This window comes from Branchiostoma belcheri, unplaced genomic scaffold, assembly GCF_001625305.1.
Source record: "Branchiostoma belcheri isolate BF01 breed outbred unplaced genomic scaffold, Haploidv18h27 scaffold520, whole genome shotgun sequence".
Lineage (NCBI taxonomy): Eukaryota > Metazoa > Chordata > Leptocardii > Amphioxiformes > Branchiostomatidae > Branchiostoma > Branchiostoma belcheri.
In genome coordinates this window covers 11,569-35,783 of record NW_017804155.1, presented here as the reverse complement: position 1 = coordinate 35,783, position 24,215 = coordinate 11,569, and the positions used below count along the sequence as shown (strand labels likewise).

Genomic DNA, 24,215 nt, shown 5'->3' with positions numbered 1-24,215 from the left:
TTCTGGTGGGGTCATGTGGCGTAACGGTAGAGTGTTCGGCTCAGACCCAAGTGGCCCCTGGTTCGAATCCTGCTTGATGCCATCGATCTTGTGTCCTTGGAAAGGCAATTTACACATACGGCTTTCCTTACTTCGCTAGGGTGTAAATGAGTACCTAGCTTCGGTTAGGGACGTCCCTCCGATAGGACGTTAAATAGAGGCTGTGTTTCAGAGAGCCACATCCGACGCACGTTAGAGAACCCACCGCACTTATCGAAAAGAGAAGGGGACCTTCCTGATGTGAGTAGTTCGAAATTACAGTTCGGTCTTACGCAGCTAGCTTGTACTTTAGTGTCATGTACTTTTTATTATAGTACGGTCCAAAAGTGGTCAGTTATTTTAATAACCGACCACGTTTGAGGTTACGGCCTCATAATGGAAAATAGAGCCTTCTTATTGGTTGATATCTTCTGACTATCTAATAATGTCTGTTATGCCTACGTCACAATTCAAAACCGAGCCTGTCTGTTTTTTTACACTATCGGTCGGGACCCGGACTTAGAATCACCCTGACGAAAAAAAAAACAATACGTCGGGACGAGGCCGTAACCTAATTATGACCATGACAGCCAGCGTCCGCCCAGCTTCATGACGCCGGCTGGCGTCTAGATCGGGAACATGCAGCTCGGGCCCCGTTGGAAATGTGACTTCGGCATTAGGAATACTGACTTACGAACAACTGCAGGTTTAGTACACCTTTATGCTACATGGGCTCATAACAGTGACTTACCACAGCCCTCCTCATCGCTCCTGTCCGTGCAGTCTGCGATCCCGTCACAACGCTTCCAGGATAGGATACAGGCAAGTCCGTGTCCACAGCGGAAATGTCCCAGAGAGCAGCTGATTGCTTTACATGTAAAAAGTTCATAAACATAAAGTTCTTAAAAAGGACTTATGCAACATTTTTGCATTTCATTTGAAAAAAAAAGGTTCTGTGATTGTAATTTACTTCCACTTTACAACATGTGCACATTGATGACATGTATGATTAGTGCTAAAACAGTCCGCATAAAGCGCAAACTTTGCGGTACCACCACAAACAAACATGGCTGTGTTTCCAACTGCTGAACACACTCGTAAGGCGTCATGTTTTTTTTTGGGGGGGGGGCTGCTCTTCTAAATTGCACTTATTTACAAATGGATCCAGAGTAGGGTCTTCAATTGAATTACCAGAATTTTTTTATCGTCCAAATGTTACATAATGTAGCTTTAAGATTTTTGAATGGATTCTGCTTTATCTGAAGTTAAGACTTTTGGGTGAGCCGGGTAACTCAATCCGTTTAGCCAAGGGTTGAATTGTGGGGAGCTTACAAGTTTTGGGGCTTAATTGAAAGTGTCTGGAGTTGCTGACATTCGGCGCTAACTCAGGTGACGTCAATACGACCCCAGGTACGGCTAAAACAAAACATAGCTTTAGGCTCCATTCCCACTACTGTAAAATAATCCGAATGGACCCGAATAGATAGCTAACAAAATCGATCATGACTACGACTGCATTCCCACTATGGTAAAATTGTCCGAAGTGATTCGCTTTGATCCGGCTTAAAGCAGGATCGAGCCGGATCAAAGCCGGATCGAAGCCGGATCAAAGCGAATACATACGGCTCGATCCGGACTGTTTTACCCTTGTGGGAATGGGGCCTAATTGACCACAGTTGGAACACTCCTGATCCGGTTCGATTCCACTTGATCCGGATCTTCAACAATCAACTTTGCGAGATGGATTGAATCCCGATCGAGCCTGATTAAGCCGGCAGTCGTCTTTGATGAAACGCTCACCGGATCAAACCGGTTTGGTTGATAGGCTTGGTGACGTCAGGCTTCCAGGTTCACGGGGTCAGCATACGAACAGTGTGGAGATTTCTACCCCATTTTTACGCTTATCTTTCCCAGTCGCCGTTTAACTGAAGCTCAATGCACTCAATACTTCCAGCACACCATTTTTAAGAGATAAATGGCCACAAGGAATCGCCAAAATACGCCCACCATGTTCAACCCCTAATCTTCAATAAGAGGCACGGCAGTTTTTTTGTGAAACTACAGCTTATCCAGCTCTAACCGGTTTGAGTGGGAACGCAGGCGCGGGACCAAGCCAGCTGTAACTTCCCTGTATGTGTAAACGCGATCCGAATCAGCAATTCGATACGATACGATATGATAAGATACGATATGATACGATACAACAGGTATCCCAGTGGGAAAATGGCCTAGCCTAAGTTTGGGATTTGAAGAAGACATGCTTATCTATTTATATTATTTTAATATAACCACATGTATGTGAGGAGTAACATAATTTAGAGACTTCGGATTCTAAGTGAACAACGGTTACCTTAAGTACAAGACAAATAAAATAAAATGAAAAATACAATAAACATAAGGCGTGCATTTGATAAATCCTTTACGAGTGCAACAAAGGAACTGTAGTTTTGATGATGTTAATATCATAGAACATTATTTGACAAACCTTCATTCAGCTGGCAGATAAACTTGTAAGCAGAGGAGCACGGTGCGTCATTCCACCCTGATCCATAGTAGTTCGCACAGTTTTCTCCGTCGTTACCGTTGGGTTCTCCCGGCTGCCAGCGGTTCCAGTCGGTACTGATGTCGTGTGGAGTCCCGTCTTCCCACACCCACTCACCTTCATTGTTCCCATCATTTAGACCAAACCAGAAATGTGAGATTTTATTCACGGCGTTCTTCAGCTCTCTCACGAAGTTGTCCACGTCTTTGCCCTTCGGCATGGCCAGGAGCGCCCCGTCCGCTGCACACACCTCTCTGGCCTGGCTGTAGGTTTTGTCTTGGTCGTACGCCTTGAAGCACGCACCCCCGTATGTAGTATAGCCAGAGGGACAGCCTGTAGAAATATGATACAAAACGGTATAACTGGGCCTTTCATTTGACATTGAGACTTTGCTAGTTAACTACTTGTACACTAAGTCCCACTCTGGAGTAATAATATGAACTTTAATTTGAAGTACCTATGCATCGTTAACGCAAGCACGTGCAACCTACACTCTCAAGAAATTCATTGTACTTTCAATAAGTAGACTAACTCTGGTTGAGATATTTTTTCACAAGTATGCATTTTTTTACATTATGAGATAAAAGAAATCATTTTAGGTGCTCCGGGGCATCAGAGACATAAGTGGTCGAAGGGTGCAATCTATCTGAATATTCCTTTATAAACTAAATTACAGAATAAAAAAAAACTGTACATGACGGGGACTACTTTAGCTTATTAACGTGATCACGTATGCAAAACATCAAAGCCTACGTGATACTAATACGTGACAACTGATTGGTCGGTTTTGTTTTGAAGACGAGGCACCAGACAATATTCTACTCACAGCTCAGTCCATCCTCCTGCAGTTCCCAGGAATCCCGACAGGCGCACGTTCTTCCCCCCGGATGCGCAAGGCAAAGCTCCTGACATCCTCCATTGGACGAGGAACAGGCTGACATACGGATACATGAGTAAGTTAAGATTCCTGATATGATTGTGTAAAAACAAATGATCAAACAGTCCAGTGGTAAAAGGACGTTGCCACAGATTGCAAGGTTTTTGCAGGTAAAAATATACTTTACAGCTGACAGCTTAAGTTAGCAGAGGCTATAACAGCTAAGTATTTATTCACTAGCTACATGTATTGTTATCAACAATGAAAGTTGCTTTGCACAATATATGAATGATTAAGGCATTATTGCCCGTTTTAATGTAACCCAATCATTTTATTTCATTAAATTTATTTCGAGCCTTTTAGCCCTGCAGGGTTAATCTTCCAAGTCTCAAAGATTGCAATTACATAATCACACCCATGGAAAATACAGTGAATACATTTAAAAATACATCAATAAATTAAAACGTCAACATTTTATATAGGCAATTTATGTATCATGTATCAACTTATTACTTATTATTATATAGGCAGATGGCGTCGACCAATCAAAAGGCACCATTTCACATTCATTATCAGGCCAAAAACCTTAACAGTGGACGTTTTGTTCAATTTAAATTTTAATACCGACCCCTTTTTGGACCGTACAATTATACAGAGCACAGGACAATAACAGTATTCTTACGACTTGTAATATTTATGTATTAAAAACGTTGTGTAGTTTATTTTGAACAATTAAATGACATACGGACTAAATGATTTGGAACAACAAAAATAAAAAGATATAAATGACATTTTAGCAGAAAAAAAAAAAACTTTTTGACACCCCCACTTAAAACGGTACTGTCCCAATGTAACTTGGTGGCCTCATCAGATGATGTCTGTATTGCCCATCTTTTTTCTTTCGGCAAGAGAGGAATTTTTCAGCAATGAAGGAATTTTAAACAGGAATCTGTGTCAAATGACTGTTTTAGTCGGATAGGCTATCGTGAGATAGATATATATTAAGTTACTTAAAAAAAGTCCAAAGGAGCTCGCGGGCAAACATTGCCCGAATTACGTCCTCGTTACATAATTCATGAATCACTGTACACATCACAAAATTGTACATTACAAGTAACGTTACACGCAGAATATCTTGAAGAACAGCATCTCAAATTACAACCTAAATCGATCCATAAAAGCAAAGCGAAGACACTTAGCATTACATATATACAAACTAATTACTGTATTTTAAGTGTTGGTCTGTTGTTGTCTCCGCGATGCCTTGCTTGTCATGGCGGTGACTTGCTCGCTGAATGAAAGGTTTCTATCCAGGATGAAACCAAGTCCCTTCGCCGATCCGACCGATGGCACAGGTTGGCCGCCCAGGGTGATCGATGGAGGAATGGGAACAGATTTACTGAAGCAAATCTGTAGAAGCTGGCTCTTGGAACTATTCAGGATCATCCTGTTTCCTCCGCCCAGCAGTCAAGGTGAGAAGTCTCCTCCGCCACGGTTGTATCTAGGTCGGCTGTGGGTACAGCAAGAGTTCTTGAGAGACCAACGTCGTCTGCATACCCAACGTTCGTGGTGTCATGATGTACAGTGGTGCGCGAACTCATAAAGAGTAGAAACAGGTAGGGAGAGAGGACTCCGCCCTGTGGCACACCTGACGTTAGGGTACGCCAGGCGCTGGTCTCGTCATCCAAGACCACTCTCTGGCGGCGGTTCTGAAGGTAGCTGAAGATCCACCTTTGCATACGTGGGCTGACCTGAATGTCCATCACACGTCCACGCTCACTCTGTGGTTTATCCGGTGGTTATACCAGGGATTATCTCGGGGCGGGGCATTAACACATTACCATCCTTTGTAACTTCGTACATTGTGTCCTGATTTGTAATGTGTAATTATGGGTTCACCACACCACGAAGTGGTGGTGAACCCATATTGCTTTTTCTGATGTTTCTTCTCCTCCTCCTTCTTCTCCTGCCATTTTTTAAATGGATTCAGCTTCTTCATTTTTGGGCCCAAGGTCCTGAAATTTGGTATGGAGGTACAGTGGGCAAATACCCCTAGGCGTTTTTTAAATTATTGTGATACAGGCTTTTAGAATGGTTTTATTTGAGTTTTTTGGCTGTGTTATATCAAATGTATTACTGTGTTAGTGTGCCTTGTTTACCACGTTTGGGCATGAGTCATCACAATGGAATGCAGGGCATCAACCAATAGGCATGCAGCTTTCCTCTATTCTTCTTGCTGATTGGCTGTTGGGATTTAACTTGATCAACACCTGCACAGAGCATTTCCACCTGCACAGAGCATTTCTTGCTGATTGGCTGTTGGGATTTAACTTGATTAACACCTGCACAGAGCATTTCCATACTGACAGTATGTCTGTATTCAAGCGTTTTGGTAGGTATTTCAAGCTTTCCTGCTCCAGCATTGGAATGCGGGGCATGGACGTTTTTTTTTTTTATTTTGAAAATCAACAGTTTGCATTATGCAATTAAAAATCCTAACCAATAAAGTAGGAATTGCTATCCAACTGTTGTTTTAGTTGTATTTTACTTCATATTATAGTTATATCAATGTAAATCATAATGATTGTTTTCCCTTGTGTTTCTCATTCTTTCCCTGCCATGTCGTAAAATGTGGTGAACCCATCGCTGTATTTGCTCCAAAGCAAATATTGGCCTTGCTAGTTTTTATTGAAGTTTCTCCGCAGCTACCCATCCACATTTATTCAAGTCAGGTCAAAGTCAAAGTTCTTAGTACAAAAACTGTAACAGGCACAAAGTAAGACCAATTGTTGTACAGGACTACTAACTATTTAACCCTATTCTGACCATGTACCAGCTGCAGGCTTTTTGGTCGTACTGCGACCGGGGTGGGGGGCCTTTAAGGTCAACCCCCTGTAACTCAACAACCACGTATCGTATGGTTACTAAATTTTCAGAGAATGGTGTAGTAGTAAAATCAAAACAAAACGACAACTTTAATAAAATTTGGTGGAATTGTGGCGTCATATGACGTCGATATGATGTCATTTATGTAATTTTTGGGGCCTATTTAAGCTGTTGGCCACCTTTGATCGTCAATCTTGAATTTTTTAACTAACTGTCTTTAGTTCTTGGGAGAAACACGACCCGCGCACTAATTTTTTTCAAGATACAGCCTCAAAACGCAATGTAAATAAACTATTCTACAGATGTTCATATGGGCGGTTTATGTAAAAAAAATCGGAGTTGTGGTGAGAAATTTAGGACAAAAACGAGGTTACACCAGAGCTAATGTTATGTTCCACCATCTTGAATTTTGACGCATGACATCATCAATTTTGACGCATGACGTCATAAATCATGAATATTTCATAAAAATTGCCTTTCAGAAACCCATTGCCATGGCAACACGAAACTCCATTCTTACCTAATCAATATGAAATTTTTGCCTGAAATTATAGGGAAAATTACCAAATTCAACGGTTCTAGCGCAAGCCATCCAGGCACTACGTGAGAGTTAAAGTTGGCGCGGGCGGCAAAAGCCACCCCCGGTCTAAGAAGGGTTAAAGCGTTGTTATAATAAGACTACCAGATAATTACTACAAACTAGTACAAGTTACATGTCGATTTTATCCCATACATTATGGATAGCAGATACATTACAAACTGTGAGGTACATAGTTTTAAAAGACTAGTAATACTTCTGGTAAAATCTGCACATAAATTGATAAATAGATTAAGACACAATGATGAATTGTATGATACATAATACACCTAAGTCGCTATTTTACTATTTTTGCAATGATATATAGATGTATGGACTTGATGTATATAGATAATTGTGTCAGGACGTAGCATAAGAGCATCGACGTCTCTCTACTTGTCTTGTGTATGTCAACCTTGTATGGCATTTAATTATCTAATTTCTCATTCGTTATCTGGACATGTCAACAAGAAACGGTACTTATCTTCATATTGCACCGATGAAATGTACATTTACTACCTTTATTACGGTGATTATATCCCAATTATCATAACCCCTTATTGACAACTTCCCAAGCTATTACCACACAAATGCATAAAATGTGTCTACGGATTAAGAAAAAGAAGAAAAATCGTTTCTAGTACTGTAAAATTTGGACATGTCAACAAGAAATAGTATTCATCTTCATATTGCACCATTTACTACCTTTATTACGACGATTACATCCCAATTATCATGACCCCTAATTGACAGCTTCACAAGTTATTACCACACAAATGCATAAAATATAGATTAATGTAGTGTGCTTAATTACTGATGACATATTGAAATGAAACTTTACCAGAGGAATCAACTTTCACAATCACATATCAAATATATGTAATTTGTGTTCATATAACCATATTTGATGGAGGTATGAGATCTCCGAATTCTTGTTAAGGTAATAATACTATGCTCTTTAAAAATAACACTAACAGTAACACTGTTACACAGACACGCACATGCCACCGGAAATATAACCTTCCTGGCAAAGGTAATTACCATTGGTGACGTTAGGAGGCGACGCCGTGGACAGGAAGATGTCATGTGGAAACTTCAGGCCATCAACCAGAACAGTCTGATTCATGCTGGACTTGGATAACCTGGAGTTGTGATATATATTATGTCATCAATTTGTTACACAAGAATACTAAAGGGTAAATGCAATAACTGTACAACTACAATTACATTCGCATTCTTCTAAAATTATCCATGATAACTACAGTTTTGTACGAGAAAGTTTAAATATACGAAGGGAATTTTCTTGCCTTATGACTTCACCAGTCCAGAAATGTGTCCAGTAGATGTAATCAGCACCAACCGCTATCCCTCTGACATCTCCCCCGTCTTTAGGCTTAACAAGTTGTATATTGTTGCCGAGCATGTCTGAGCTGTAGATTGCGCCGATATCGGAATAGTACAACCGATTCTCTAAGTGGAAGTAAAACTCTTTTTAAAACAGAAACACATCCAGATTACCGTCAAATCATAACCTGCATGATAATGCTGTTGTTCATGTTTAAGCAAAGTGCCAATATAGAATAAATACTGCAGAGGACACAAAAAACATATTAGCAATAATGATTAAATAGATAGTTTAGATGCGAGGTAAGCAATGGTAAGTCAAATTAGTTTATTAGTTGATGAGATCCAGCATTATTCGTCGTGTACACATTAACTAACATAAAGTAAAAGGAGTTAATATCTATTGTTCATTGAGCCCTATTCAGGCCAGTCCGATGTAGCTCCTACCCATGTAACCCCACATTTTCAGAGTTTCTGGTTTAACGTTTGAGAGAAACATTCATTAGTTTAAAAGGAAAATCGTTTTCTTAAACATTTTGTATTATATACGAAATCACGTTTCAGCAGTTAAGTAGTTATCTACCTCTTCTTTTTCCCTAATGTTGCCATCACGTGACGTTCTAATAACGTTTTGGAGGGCAGACGACACAATTAATTCACTTGTGTCCTGTTTCAAACATGTCTGTTTAAAATATAAAGGCTGTAACTAGCTTTAGTTGGACCTTTTTTAGATCACACCATCTAGTCGTAAAGATGAAAACATGGCGTCCCCTAATCACAGTTTTGACCCTACAGATAAAAGGAATACACTACAAAAAGGAGGGAAAATATGTATAACTTAACCACAGCAGTATTATAACAAACTTGTCCTTTGTTACCAGGACGTTTCTCTATTGCTTGTTTTCTCACCTGTGTAGTCTATTGTAATGGCCCTGGGATCAGTCAGGTTCCTGATGATAGTAGTCTGGTTGCTGCCGTCCATCGCTGCTCGGTCAATACCGGGACTGTTCACCCAGTACATGAGTCTGCGAAAAATAATACACTATATGAATATACATAGCCTCAGTTTATCTGAGATGTCAATAAAGAGCAGAATAAAGAAATAACTCGGCACCATGGCGGTCTGTCACTACGGCATTCTTTCCCATTGCTGGGGTGTTCGATAAAGTATCGGGTTACAAGACGCAATTTTGGGCTAACCGTAAAACAATTGAAAATAAACAAACTAGTATCGAAGGGAAAATTTCGTTGTAATAAAATTGTCGTCTTTACATACATTCAGTGGTGTATTTGCGCAAAATGGATGATTTTTTCGGATTTCGTAAAAAAAGGTGATAATTTTCGGGATTTCGCATTGCCATATTTTAGCCAATCACCGAGCAAACCTGTCAATCAATCAATCAATCAATAAATAAATCAAGTGGTTTATTGATAAAACGAGGAATTTGCAACCACAGGCTGAATTACATCCTGTTGTACAATTAATTCATTTTAAAATTCATTAGTATACAGTAAAAATCATCATAGTTATCTACAATTATTAGCATTAAAACTTGGTTACACATTAAGATCTAAAACACTGATTGATTTATAAAATTGCTACAGGAGGGACAACATTACTTTGACGTTCACTTAACAGACATTACATACAGATAACAACTCATGTACTTATAGATGATTATTTAAAAGGGATATCATATATGGGATACTGCTGTTCTTATAGCGTTCGGTTCTAGCCTTGGGACAGTCAAGTAGATTGCTGGAGCGTGTGGTTCGTCCAGTAGTGTTCCCACGTGTGGGTGGTAGCCAACTGCGGAATTCTTTAGAACTAACAAGTTTCTTAGCTAAGTCTAGAGTGAGGTCGTCTCGTCGCTGTTCAAGTGTAGGTATGTCCAGAGTCATGCAAGCCTCGCGATACAATGTATAGGCTGGGCCCAGGATTATTCGACACGCCCGTTTCTGTATGAACTCAATTCTGCGTCGCTGTTTGATGGTCAGTCCTGCATGCCAGGCGGGCGCTCCATACTCACAACTTGGGCGCACAAAAGTTTTGTAACAGGTAAGTAGGTCATCGCGGGATAGACAGAATTGTTTGAGTTGTTTTAGCATAAATAGTTTTTTGTTGCCTTGTTTGACGATATAGTCCACATGTGCAGTCCAACCGAGATCGGTCTGGAGGTACAGACCGAGCAGTTTCACTGTCTTCACCTCAGCTAACGGTTCACCGGCGATGGAAAGGGTTGGTAGTGGTGGCGGTGTATTTAGGAAGCACACGTGCATGACTTTGCACTTTTTTGGGTGTAGCTGCATGTTTCTTGATGTTGCCCATTCGTCGAGGTGGTCAAGGTCAGTTTGTATAGTAGACGCGTCCCCGATCATCCTGCTCTCAGCTAAGTTAAGGTCATCAACAAATTTCCATCGCTTAGCTGAGGCGTACTCACATGCGCTGTTTATTAAGGCGAGGAAAACCAGGGGTCCAAGGACGGTTCATTGTGGTAGCCCGCAGCTGGTCTCCCTCCAGTCCGAGTAAGTTCCCTTGTATGACACTCTCTGCTTTCTGGCGGTGAGAAAGGAACATAACCATCGAGCTAATGAGCTTCTTAGACACAACTGGAGTAGGCTTGAGACGGCTAAAGTATGATTGACCCGGTCAAATGCTTTAGCGAAGTCGGTTGTGACCAATGTTGTGATTGTTCCTCTCTTGTCTGCAGTCTTGGCCAGTTTTTAACTATGTCTACGAGACAATGTGTTGTTGAACGTTCGGGATGACATCCAAACTGGTTTGGGTCAATCATGGGTTTGATGTCGGTATATAGTTGTGATGAAATAAAGGATTCAGCAACCTTGGATAGAGTAGGTGTCAGGGATATGGGCCTTAGGTCATTGATGGACGGCGGGCGCGTTTTGGGTAAAGGTACAATGTTTGCCTGCTTCCACTGTTCCGGGACAACCCCCTCACATGGTGTGGCGTTCAGAATGGATGCTAATGGTGTTGAGATTTCGTAGGCAAAGCACTTGATGATCCTATTGGGGAGTCCATCTGGTCCCGCAGCCTTTCTTACTTTAATGCGTTGTAGCCTATCGTACACTTGCCATGGTTGTATCTCGTCTACAGGTCTTGACGGGAAATATGAAGGCAGACCGGTTGTGTCCAGAGGGTCTAGTGAGCACGTGATGGTGCACAGAGCGTCGTTTACTGCATTGGCGATGGCCTTGTTGTCCTCAGGTGGCGTTCCATCGACGTGGAGAGTGAGTCCAGCTCCCTGCGTGTTAGTCATGGCCTTGATCTGGTGATACCATTTTGAGGGGTTTTCTTTTTTCATATTCTTCACTTTGTTTTTATAGATGTTTTCCTTTGCCTTTTTGATTTCTTGTTGTACTTTGTTACGGAGTGACTTGTACTTGTCATGATCTCGTGCCTTAAAAGCTTGTTGTCGATGTTGGATGAGGGTCTTAATTCTCTGACTCATCCAAGGTTTGTCGCTGGTATGAAGTTTGATAGTTTTTAGAGGAAAGTACTGGTCGATCTTGTCGTGTATTGTCTGGTAGAAGGCGTCTGTCTTTGCCTGAGCACTAATGGCTGATAATACTTCAGTCCAGTCGTGACGTACCAACCATTGGCCGAATAATCTGATGCTCGAATCAGGCATAGGTCTCACTATTTTGGTCCTTTTTCTGTCCACGTTACCTTGGACTTTAGGCCGTAGGCTGAGGATGGCGTGGTCGCTTGAGCCTAGTAGTGGTAGCAAGGAGGGTCGAAGGTACATGTGCCCAAGGTTAGTGATAACCAAGTCCAAGGTGGCGTCCAATCGTGTAGGTACATCCACAACTTGCTGAAGCTGGTTACCGCGACAGAGATCTTGGACGTCAGCACGATTAAAATCCCCGGCAATGCAAATTCCCACATTAGGAGTGTCGGATCGTATTTGATCAACTACAGTGCACAGGTGATCGATCATAGCGTTACTTTGTGGAGATGCTGGAGGAATATATACTGCACATACCACGATGTTAGGCACTTGTCTGGGAAGGCGAGAAGGACGGGTCTTGATCCACAGCCACTCGAGATCATCAGGGACGGTGGCGTCGATAACACTGGCATGAATGTTATGGCGCACGTAGACTGCGACTCCTCCCCCATTTCTGCCGCTGCGTGGTTTCGAAAAGAGGTGAAAGTTATCGATGTCCCACTGTGCGTCAGGTAATTCCGAATCGAACCATGTCTCGGAAACAATGGCAATGTGGACGTCCTTTGTGTGTAAGATCACTTGGAATTCATCCATCTTATTTCGCAGTGAGCGGGCATTACATATCAGAATGTTCGCCATGGGGAAGAGCTTGATATGATTACCGCCACTTACCGCTGCCGCGTCCAATGGTGGATCATCCTTCCTGATTGCGTTGACATTAATCAGATAGCGATGATGCCTTAATTGCATGTGAAGCCTGTATCAGGTTGTTGACGTGGAAAACGATGGCCTACAATTGTGGAAATCTTACGTGGAAAATGTCTCCCCGCCTTTGTCCCCCGTGGTCTGCTTCGCATCTTGAGGATCCCATTCATGAGCAGTCTTTCCTTAGCCTGGGGGTCAATCCTGGGGACCACACGTCTCAGGTTCCGGAGAGAGTCCGTAGAATACCGGAGGATGTTGGACGGCGCCATTAGTCACACTGCTCTACACTCAGTCGGCGTCGAGATAGTCGATTTCGCTTCAGAATAGTTCTTTAAGGTCTCCCAGCTGATAGTCTACAATCCACGGTCACTTACAACAATCACAGTAACATGTATATTGCACATGGCTACACATATTACGCATGATCACTGATTTTCATATTTTTCGACGACTTGGAATAAGATAAAAAAAATCGATTTTAAGTATAGTTTTTGTCGACAAATAGGTGAAAAGAAATCGAATATTTGGGCTTTTTTCGCACTCAATAAGGCCAAACTGACTTAATTTCTTGGATGACATCCTCTGGGGACCAGAGAGGGCTAAAAAAATCCAGCAAAAAAAAAATCGCTGCTTAACCACAGGAATACAAAGCCGATGTTGCGGATTGAACCACAGGACACAGACTGCATCAAACCACCATTTGTTAGAGGGACCTTTTTTGACATCAAAGTTGGTCTTTGTACCTGGCATGTACTGCAGCAGCCATTGCGAGAACGGTAACCTTGTCTACTGGGTGACCAGCTTTAGCCCTGTACTTCGCGTACTGCACTACCGTCTCCTCCTCCTCTTTACACAACAGATAGGGGCGTCCATTTTGGCGTCCAGGGCGCTTTTGCCGCACATTTTTTCAACAATTGTTGAAGGTGGTATTCCGTATTTTTTGGAGGCGTTTGTTGGGGTCATTCCGTTTTCTTTTATGTCATGAAGGAAATCTTTTATAAGGGCAGGGGGCCACGATTTTTTTTTTGCCTTTTGACCTCCATTGCTAACGAAAAAAAAGGCCGTGCAATAAGTTCTTCAGAAGCTGAAACGAAATTAGAATCTAATCACTACAAGCAGGGTTTTAGAAGGGGTGATGACAATATCAGGAACGATATTGAACTTTAAAAGGGCTTCAAACAAATCCCCTATACCATAATCTTTATAATAATAGGTTGTCACATTATAAGTTGCACCCAGTGGAGTGCCTTCTAGCGACAATTGTCATTAATGCAACGTGTTGCTTTTTCTACCTATTTAAACCAAATTCAAAATGTTCCTGATGAACAACATAGGCAAATTCAGTAGAATTTGAGAAGACTTGACAGCACTATTAGATACAATATGCTAAAAAAGGCGAAATTGATACCTTTGATAACCACCTGTCGTCTGGCGTTCTATTTAGTTATGCACCCAAAGACTTCTGGGTATTCAAAATTGCGGCTTCCTAGTGCGTTCGGAAGGCGCTGAATAACCGTGGCAAAGTCGATCTGTGACTAAAAGAAGGACACTACGAGGCATTTTGTTTGTCAGTAATGGAAGTTTATTAATTTTTCTTGTATACGCCGCGACACTGGAGGTGTTCCATGAGCGCGTAAATGAGAAAATCTCTACATTTTGGGCACTGCCCTCCCTCCCACGACATGAATACCGGTACGAAAACAGATGCTATCCACCACTTAACCCTACCTAGACCGGGCTTTTTTTGACAGTGGGGGGACGGGGGGGGCTCTTTTACCCCCCCCCCTAAGAACTCGCGAACGGTATGTCGTATGACCACCCAAATTTCAGAGAATGGTGTACTAGTAAAAATTTATCATATCTACAATTTTTATGTCGTTATGACGTAATATGACGTCATTATGACGTCCTTAATGTAATTTTATTGCCCAAAACCGTCTAAATAGGTTTTTCCCTGAAAACTAAATGGTATTCAACATAACTGTACCAAAAGTGTTTATGACAGAATATTATGGTGTACTAAGTCTTAAGTTGCCCATAGCAACACCGGTGACGTCATAAAATGACGTCATGAATATTTAAGATATCCGCCATCTTGGATCATCAATCTTGAATTTTCAAAAATAGTTTTTTTCATGATAAAGCCTAAAATACATTGTAAACATACTAAAGACCTTCATTTAAACCTTTTTTGAAAAAAAATGGAAGTATTAATGAAAATTTAAAAGAAAATAACCTGTATATACCTGTTCTAATGATATGGTCCGCCATCTTGGATTTTGGCCAATGGCGTCATCAAATTAGCATAAATTATGCATATTTAATGATAAAATTTACATAAAATTATATGGGATGTTATTAATATTAGAAACCATGATTAGAAATTCTAATGTTGAAACAAAAAGTACTAAATTTAGCAAAAAAATGCCTGTCAGAAACCCGTTGCCATGGCAACACAAAAAATTATTATCTTATTCCAATGATAGAGAATTGTTGCCAACAATATTCTAGGAAAAGTAACCAAGTTTGGCCGTTCTACGGCTAGCCGTTCAGACGCTAGGTGACATCAAAGTTGCCGCGGGCACTTTTAGCCTCCCCCCCCCCCGGTCTAGGTAGGGTTAAAAATCAAGACCATGGCATGCCCAGGACAAAAGAAACAAAAAAAAAAAACGGAAGTTCTGCTGCAGTACCAAGGTCATCCACCAGGAGGCCCATATTGGACTTTGACCTTTGTCTTTCCAAGACTTACCATCATACCAAATATCATCACAATCCATAAAGGCGTTCTGAAGTTATGCTGACTACAAATGTGCGGAAACACACACAGACAGACAGACACACACACACACACACATACATACATACATACATACAGACACGCCAAAAACAATAGCCCCATTTTTCATGGAGGTAATGATTGTCAAAATGTTACAGTTTGTATCTGAGTGTATATCAGGTGATCCTCTAAGTGAAATGTTACGTAGAAATTGTTCAGACATGTTGTGTACATCAAAGATAGAGCCTACCAAGTTCTGTACATTGCTGAGTAGGGTGGCTCTTTGCCGATTATATACTTGGCAGTGTAACAGAAAATGTATGGCGCTTTCACAACGAGACCCGCAGATACAAGATGCACTAGATAAACTGTGGTTAAGACTTCAGACTTAAGTTAACAACAATTTACTAGTAGTAGAATTACAGTTCACTCACATAAGTACACATTAAATTAACGTATTAAAATAACAGAGTATTATAAGATTTAAATGACACAGTATTAAAATCTTGTTAAAACGCTTTAAATTTAATCGATTAAAAGTCAATATCAATATTGCACATTAAAAGTAAATGTCAATATTGCACATAGTACATTCAGTGGAGCGAGGAGTTTAGCAGTCTGACAATGTGGGGAATGCTGCTATTGTAGAAGCGTACAGTTCTAGCACTGACAGAGTCCAGGTTGTTACATGTTCGAGTCTGGCGACCACTGATCTCCATACGGGACGGGGGGAGCCATTCACGGAAGGAGGGGGAGCTCAAAAGTCTGCACCCGAACTTCCTGCTGAGCTGATCGCGTCTGGACTCCAGTGTGGGAAGGTTGAGCTGGGCGCAAGCTTCTGAGTAACTGGTATACTGAGTCCCCAGTATTGTGTGGCACGCTCAACGCTGGATGTTCTCAAGTTGTTTAGTCTGGGTTCTGGTGAGGCCTGGGCTCCAGACAGGTGCAGCATATTCCACCAGCGGTCGCACATAACAGGTGTACACGGTGAGCAGGTCTTTTGGGGGAAAGGCGGAACTTCTTTAGTCGTCTTAGGAGAAAGAGACGCTTTGAGCCCTGTTTGGTGACGTGATTAACATGTGAGTCCGCTTGTACCCACACTCACAACAGTTTGGCAACGCTAACGACCTGTCATTGAGCTGTCCGTGGTCCAACGATCAAGTCCATTCAGGTATCCCTGTAGATGCGAGGGTTCACGTAGGAGCCTGCTCTCTACGAGCGTGAGGTCGTCTACGAATTTCCAGTTGTTTGCCCTCGACTCCTTTGTGGCATTATTGATTAGGCAATAAATATGATGGGTGCCAATACTGTCCCTTGTGGTAGGCCGCATGTGAGTTCTTTCCATTCAGAGTAGGCGTTCTGGTAGAGTACGCGTTGTTTTCTGCCGGATAGGAAGTCGCATATCCGTAGTAAACACGACGCTCGGCAGCCCAGATCGAGTAGTCTCGTTATTGCGGTGGTATGATCTACCCGATCTTTCCAGTATAAATAAAGTGTATTGATTGATTGATTGATTGAAGACGCGTGATATATGAGGAGGGCGCAGGTGTACCTGGGGCCTTGGCTATAATATGGGTAAGGGGGGGGGGTATACTGACTTAACTAAGTGCTTCTTATAAATGAAAAATTAAGGGATCGAACAGCTACATCAAGACCATTCCAGTGATGCAATGCATATGGACTGAAAGACTTTTTATACCTAGTTGTGAGGCACACGGTAGCCGTAGATTGGATCTATTACGTAGATAGTACGAAGTCGTAGAAGAAACTTCGGGAAAAATCAGGTCCCTCAGATACGAGTATGGCCATGGATTACATGTACTTCGCACAATATAATCAATGAGAACATGGCGACGGTCAGAGAGTCTCTCACAACCTAAGTCAACAAGGAGTGAGGAGTGAAGACCCTCTGACTGCCGCTGAAACTGTAAGTTCACATTCATATCGGACTCGATATAATTGTTGAGAATCGTATAAAGTGCATCCACGCCATAGAATGTCAGCATATTCAAGAAGAGGTCGGACGTACAACAAGTACAGTACGTGGTAGTCTAAATTTCAATTTGTTAAAAATGGACACTATTATTTAGATACATTAGATCATGTGTGATGTTTGATTTTTCCATGACGTGGTGGAAATAAGTAACATTCCTATATGCTTGTGAACTTTAAAAGATTTAAAGTCGGGAGGATTAGCTACAATGTTGATCTGTCTAAAGGGGCCGATCGCGACCGAGGTGGTTTTAACTCTTCATCTTGTATATTGCTTTGATTGTTTTGTCAATCCAATAAAGATGATGTCAAACACACTGGAATGATTTCTAAGCCCTGCTTGTTAATTGAATTTACCCGTTTCTGGGATCCAAGACCAGGTGCCTGGCGGAGCCTTGTGATGTCAGAAGTGCAAACGATCTGACAAAAGATCCGTCCTTCCGGGCTACTGAGATGCGTCCGTCAAGTTTGCTCCAGTACACATTCCCACCAGCATGGTCCAATCTTAGACACCACACGCGTGCTACATTTAACAACAGATGGAGATATCGTCATGTGTTGCAGTCAGTAAATGAGAACAAAATGGAGGGGGGATGTATTTTTACTCAAATTGCGTTGAAAACTTTGAAGATTTCACAAATAGTGACATTTTACTTTAAGCTTGAAGGTGGATGTTTTAAACTGACCAAAACAGAAAGGAAGTGATTTCCCTTGCAATTTTAGCCTACAATGATGCCCCTGTATTACAAGCGTATACATTGTACATGTGGAATTCCGTAAGACATACTGAACAACGATAGTCAGTAACAAGACATGGATTGATGAATATCACCCACCACTATCAATGGTCTCCTGCCCACCTCCATCACGACGAGCCCGTTCGATGCCTTCACGAGTTGCCCTGTACATGAAGTCAGTCTTAGGGTCGTAGTCCACTGAGTCGTCCCACCCAGATGACATCTGGACCTTTGACCCGTCCTTTACTTGAAATATTCCAACCGCGGTAGCAACCAACAGGAAAGGTTCTCCTATTTCTTTTATGAAAGTAAACACGGAAAATCGTATTTGCTGTTGTTTACAAACGTATGAGGTTCACTTTGCCATTGCATGTATACATGTCGGTTTGTAAATTATTATCTTACGAAAATTTGAAATATTTTGGACGTTTTTACAGAATCATTTTAAATAAAATGTTTTTCATATGTTTGTAAGCATATGTAATTGGGCATGTGTTCATGTGTTTATATGTTTATAAAATATGAAGTTTTATGCAATTACATATTGTAAAGATCAGATTGTAAACATATTCTCCCAAAAATTCGATCATGTCGGTCGTCTATACAGAATTTTTGTATTTAAGATGTTGTAAATATGTTTGTAGGTAACGTTATATGTAATTAATGAAAAGATGATTAAACAATCTACGCTTCTGCAACTTTTAAAAATGAACGTACCTGTACACTCCACGCCTGCAGCTTGGTCGTGGCTACAGTTTAGATCGTTTATCGTCCACCCTGGGTACGAGCAGTTGAACAGGCTATTCTCGTCCCCATTACAGCGTAGGTCATCCATGTAGATTGGCCCTCTTCCTGTAAAGAAACGACACCAATCATATCAGGCAACATTGAGATATGGCGAAGGGATAGTTATGGAATCCATGAATTTTAATGGTTGTGGTACAATGTAAAACGTCATTCCAACACAAAGATTACACAAAGATACAATTTTCAACGACAACTGCACTGTCGCCTTCATCGGGATAATGAATGACCAATCACAAAAATGTAATCTCGCGGGGGTTATGGTTACAGACACGAGTGGTAATGTTCGACACTACTGATCACAACAATGGACTCCGCCAGGGGTCCAGGTCACCGTAGGTGACCACACCCCCGTCAGGGGGTGTCAGAGGTCACCGTCAGGTGACCTCACCCGTCAGGGGTGTGGCACCCGTCAGGGTGTGGCAGGTCACCGAAGGTGTCCTCTGGGAGGAGATGATGTAGGTGAAAAGTAAGTAGTCTTGGCAAGGAATGTGTGTTGTTGAAGAAAAAATAGTATGATAACTTTGAAAGTTTATTTGAAAGCTTTATTACATATATGTTCAAATCTGAATCTGACGATCATCGCGTACTGACGGCTTGGTGGTAGACAATTTAGTCAATCGCACAGTATAAGGTAAGACATAGATAAAAACTAGAAAAAAAAGTTACGTAGTATATCTAAGTCAGATCTTGATCTTAACATTAAGGAAATCGACTGTTTGTATACCTTTGTAGTGCCAGTTGCAGATCTCTCCTAGTAGCGTTTTCCCCGGTAAAAACGTTTTAGAAGATATCATTTTAAGCTGCCTACATGAAATGTATGTCATTCCACTAGAGTTCCTACAACGCAAATGTTGTCTGGGAAAACCTTGTCGGATTGGTTTGGTAGACAACTCATGATTCTGTTTTCTGGGTTCTTCCAATCAGATGTCTGTATTTTAGGTGTTCATGACAACATGCCCATATATGTGAGAAAACCTGTTGGATGACTGAGAACGCATGTTGTATGAGATAGTTGTCTGTCCAGAGGGGCGTGGCAGGTCACCGAGGGTGTCCTCTGGGGAGGAGATGACGTAGCGGAAAAGTAAGTAGTCTTAAGATGCATTATGAATTAAGGTTGTAGTCTATCGTAGACATGCCTGGGCAAAGCCTAATCCTTGCTTTCCTGTTGGCTGCCATTTGTGAGAGTACGATATAAAGGGTGACGGTTCGTCTCACTGTTACCATTGCACGGATCTGAGAGCAGCAGCAGCGTCGGCAGAAGCAGCACCATCGCAGTATCATCATGACAGGAGACCTTGTGACCGAATTGATGGCAGAAAGTCAGCAGACTTCAGTCATGTCTGATCCTCAAGATGCACGGAAAGGCCGCAGGAAGAGAAAGTCTCAGACCGTCAGCGACCCACGAGCCAAGCGATCCCTGAGTGTATCGTCTGTGTATCACTCATCTGCCAGCAGTAGCGACGACAACTCCTCGAACGATATGCTTCCTCCTACCGAGACTCACGAGGCGAAGTCTGCGGTTAGCGGACTAACTGACATACCGCAGCCTTGTTTCTACACTCCGCAGCAGAAAATGCCTGGAACGAGCGCAGCCCCTTCAGCACCGTGCAAGGTGAAGTCTGAAGAAGTGCGTCTACCGTTGGGCGACGACGTGTTCCTTACTGTGGGAAAGTTTCGGGAGTATCCCATAGTAAATGTTAGAAGATACTATCGCCCAGACCCCAAAGATGTGAACAAGCTGAGGCCCGGGAAGCAAGGCCTTGCACTGACACCAAAACAGTGGACCAAGCTGAAAGAGCAGCCGCTGCTGGGAGCGATCCTAGACGCAACATACCACGCCATGCCCTACGACGTTGGGGCGTTCCAGCCGAAAATGTACGACCTGGGATCTGAAAAGTACGTGACGGTTCAGATCCTGCAAGGGCAGCCTTCCGTGACCCTGCACCAGCACTATAGGCCATACGGAGCCCCAGACACCGACCCTTTGATGAAGCGAGGCATCGAGTTAACAATTCCGCAATGGGAAGACCTTGAAAGCAAGATGGAAACGGTTGACAAACTGTTGGAGGCTATGGAGAACGGAAAGAAGGCAACTGACAAAGATGTCATACAGTCAGCTGTTGTGTATTGAAAAATCGAAAAATGAATAAAGCTTCCTGGTGGTTGGACACAGGCAAAGATCTTACACTCTTGTTTGTATGTTTATCTCTGTGTGTCTGTAAGAATGATGAGTCTGGGCAAGTCTGTCAGTGTGGGTGTGTCCGTTATGACGTCACTGGGGCAAGTGTGGGCAAGTCTGTTTAGAAGGGTGTGTCTGTGATGACGTCACTGACTGGTCTGGGCATGTTTGCAATACTTGTATTTGATTGGACGACACCTTTGAGTAGTCTATTAAGACAGTACATAAAACTTAACACAGCCATAATATATCACATTGAGAGAAGACGATCATCCCTACAACATGGCCTGTGCAGGAGAAATCAACAACAACGATATGTCGGGAGTGTATCCTGATGTACAGACTCTTTGCGAAGTGGTCCAAGACATGTGTGATTATGGGTATACCAAACTGTGTCTGCGAATGGTGATGGATGACTGCTATGGCTGTCAGGTCAACCATCCCTCACAGCGTAACCATCCCTGTCTCTACATGGACGAAGAAGATATGAGAGAATATAAGCAGCGCAGTCTGGTCTGTGTGGATTTCAAGAAAGTGTACGAAGACTTCGTAGACTGCATGAAGCGGACGGGTCTGATGTCTAATATGCCATCAGAAAACAACCTGCGCATGAAGTTTGACCAGTGGTACAAACAGTGTGAAGAAGAAATCAATCGAGCTGCTGACATGGAAGTTGATCACCAGACTGGTCGAGCTCCTGATGCCGTCGACGGTACTGTAGACATGCAGGCTGAACATCTAACTGGTGACGGATCCCAGCACGTCCGCGCCCTGATTAGGGATATCGTAGTCAACATGATGGAAAACACTAAAGAGACAGCGGTCTGAAACTCTACGAGCCAAGAGTCGATCTGTGATACTTGAAAACCATGTTGTTTTGAATAAAAATTGTTCCGAGATTGAAGAAAATTGCGTCTGTCGTTTCTAGAATTGTGTGTGTGTATGTGTGTGTGTGTGTGTGTGTGTGTGTGTGTGTGTGTGTGTGTGTGTGTGTGTGTGTATAAAGTAGGCTATCCCTAGAATTATTAGCACATTTGTTAAGAAATATTGAGTCGAGGATAGACATGGGGTGTGTCGTGTCGTCAAACATGATGTCGGGGGTACTGTGTAGTGTGCAGTACGTGTGTACCTGTATTGGCGAGCTGCTGTGTGACTATGTAAGAGCATTGAAAGGACGGTGGTTTACGCCAGGGACAAACCGACAGATGTACAGAACCCGATGTATGCAGGACCTTCGAACTGTATAAAGTACTGAATCCTTTTGAATCACCAACCATTTTGTTAACACTACGAGTTGTGTGAAGACATGGGTTGTCTCTCTAATAGTCTTATATCGGGAAAGAAATTGAGATGTTTGGTAAACCGCATACAGTGTGGGTGTGCCTGTGCAGGGGTGCGCTTGTGTGTTGTTCTTAACAGAGGGAAATGGTCTCATCGTCGGGGAAAAAGAAGCGAGGCAGGCGCCCCAAACACACCTACAAGCCAGGGAAATGGCAGAGAGTCCTTCACAGAGCATACTTTGATCCTAGACATCCTGGAGGATATGGGGGTGTTGAACGATTGTACCTCACAGTCGGAAAGAAAAACGGAATAAGTAGGAAACAAGTAAAAGAATGGCTCAGCACCCAAGACGCGTACACGCTACACAAGCCAGTAAGGCGTCGATTCAGGAGAAACCGTGTGATAGTGGGAAAAATCGATGATAAGTGGGAAGCTGACCTTGTTGATATACCTAGCCTGACAAAGTACAATGACGGCTATAGGTATATTTTGACATGTATTGACGTGTTCTCAAAACATGCCTGGGCCGTTCCTATGCAAAATAAGAAAGGCACTACTCTGGTGGAAGCATTTCAGACGATTATGGACGACGGAAGAAAACCATGGCGGTTGCAAACCGATCAGGGTAAGGAATTCCTTAATCGGAACTTTCAAGCTCTCCTGAAAGATGAAGACATCGAATTCTTCACCACGTTTAACGAAGAGACAAAGGCGAGTGTTGTGGAACGCTTCAATCGCACGCTGAAGACACGGATGTGGAAATACTTTACGGCCTCCAACACGTATCGTTATGTGGACGTCCTTGACGATCTCATGTGGTCGTACAACAATTCTTACCACCGTAGTATCAAGATGACTCCCCTGGAAGTGAACAAGAACAACCAACGCCTGGTATGGCACACTCTATACGGTACAGAGAAAACCCTCAAATCTGTCAGCTTTAAGTTTGAGCTGGGGGATAAGGTTAGGATTAGCAAAACTAAAATGAAATTTGATAAGGTATACACACCGAATTTTTCTCGAGAAATATTCACAGTTTCCAAACGCATTGCACGAATACCTCCTGTGTACAGGGTGACGAATTACCACGGGGACGAGTTGCAAGGTGTCTTTTACGAACAGGAACTGCAAAAAGTCACCAAGACGGACGACGTCTATCTGGTGGAGAAAATCATTAAAAGTCGGAAGCGCGGTGGGAAAACGGAACATTTGGTTAAGTGGAAAGGATACCCGAGCACATTCAACAACTGGGTGAGAGAGGAGGACGTCTCTTCAGCGTGATTAAAAACAACATCCCCATACAGTCTTCAAGTAGTCGCGACTTTACATCCAACATGTCAGCATCTTTTTACGTGACGCTACCAAGCGATGGATCGACAGATGTATTCCCTGAAAACACTCGTACAAACTACAAAATCAGACTTGCTAACCACATTGAATTAACTGGAGACTGGGAAGTGGCCTTAGTCGAGATTCAGTATCCGCACTCGTGGAATAATGTCTCAGACGGTCAGAATTCGCTGGCGTTCAGGGAAATTGAGGGAGAAGTCTTTGCGCCTGAAAAAAATTCTTTCTTTAAAATACCGCCTGGACATTATTGTGATATCATGCAACTTGTACAGGCTTTGAATACTGCTGCTTCTGCACAATATCCGCAAATCGACGCACAGTTTTCGACATTCAGTTACAGTAAGACGGACAAACGCGTAACAATGTCACTACCCCCAACGGTAGTACCACCAAAGTTTGTACTGGTGGGTACTTTGGCTGAACAGTTGGGGTGGAGGGATCCGAAGCAGGCTGTG

General features: G+C 42.4%; 3 protein-coding genes across 3 annotated transcripts; 1 reads left to right on the top strand and 2 right to left on the bottom strand.

Moving 5' to 3' along the window:
- Positions 1-769: 769 nt before the first annotated feature.
- Positions 770-2,942, bottom strand: LOC109480836 (C-type lectin-like; the record flags this gene model as incomplete). Its single annotated transcript, XM_019783160.1, has 2 exons — positions 2,504-2,942; positions 770-886 (listed from the first exon to the last, which is right to left on the bottom strand). Coding segments are annotated over exons 1-2 (556 nt in total), but the record flags the coding sequence as incomplete, so codon positions are not given.
- A 4,401-nt stretch (positions 2,943-7,343) lies between these two features.
- On the bottom strand, positions 7,344-19,800 carry LOC109480835 (low-density lipoprotein receptor-related protein 6-like). Its single transcript, XM_019783159.1, has 8 exons — positions 19,675-19,800; positions 18,861-18,991; positions 18,243-18,440; positions 17,764-17,929; positions 9,154-9,269; positions 8,208-8,370; positions 7,942-8,042; positions 7,344-7,354 (listed from the first exon to the last, which is right to left on the bottom strand). Exons 2-8 carry the CDS (start codon positions 18,976-18,978, stop codon positions 7,344-7,346), a joined length of 873 nt encoding a protein of 290 aa, XP_019638718.1. The 5' UTR covers positions 18,979-18,991; positions 19,675-19,800.
- A 190-nt stretch (positions 19,801-19,990) lies between these two features.
- LOC109480837 lies at positions 19,991-21,183 on the top strand. Its single transcript, XM_019783161.1, has one exon. It carries the CDS (start codon positions 20,233-20,235, stop codon positions 21,079-21,081), a length of 849 nt encoding a protein of 282 aa, XP_019638720.1. The 5' UTR covers positions 19,991-20,232; the 3' UTR covers positions 21,082-21,183.
- Positions 21,184-24,215: the final 3,032 nt, after the last annotated feature.

Coding starts and splice junctions, on each gene's coding strand:
- LOC109480835 (XM_019783159.1), bottom strand. CDS start 18,978: ATGGATGACCTACGCTGTAATGGGGACGAGAATAGCCTGTTCAACTGC. Junction 18,441..18,860: donor TGCAGGCGTGGAGTGTACAG/GTACGTTCATTT, acceptor CTTTCATAAAAG/AAATAGGAGAACCTTTCCTG. Junction 9,270..17,763: donor GTCTTGGATCCCAGAAACGG/GTAAATTCAATT, acceptor TATTTTTCGCAG/ACTCATGTACTGGGTGAACA.
- LOC109480837 (XM_019783161.1), top strand. CDS start 20,233: ATGACAGGAGACCTTGTGACCGAATTGATGGCAGAAAGTCAGCAGACT.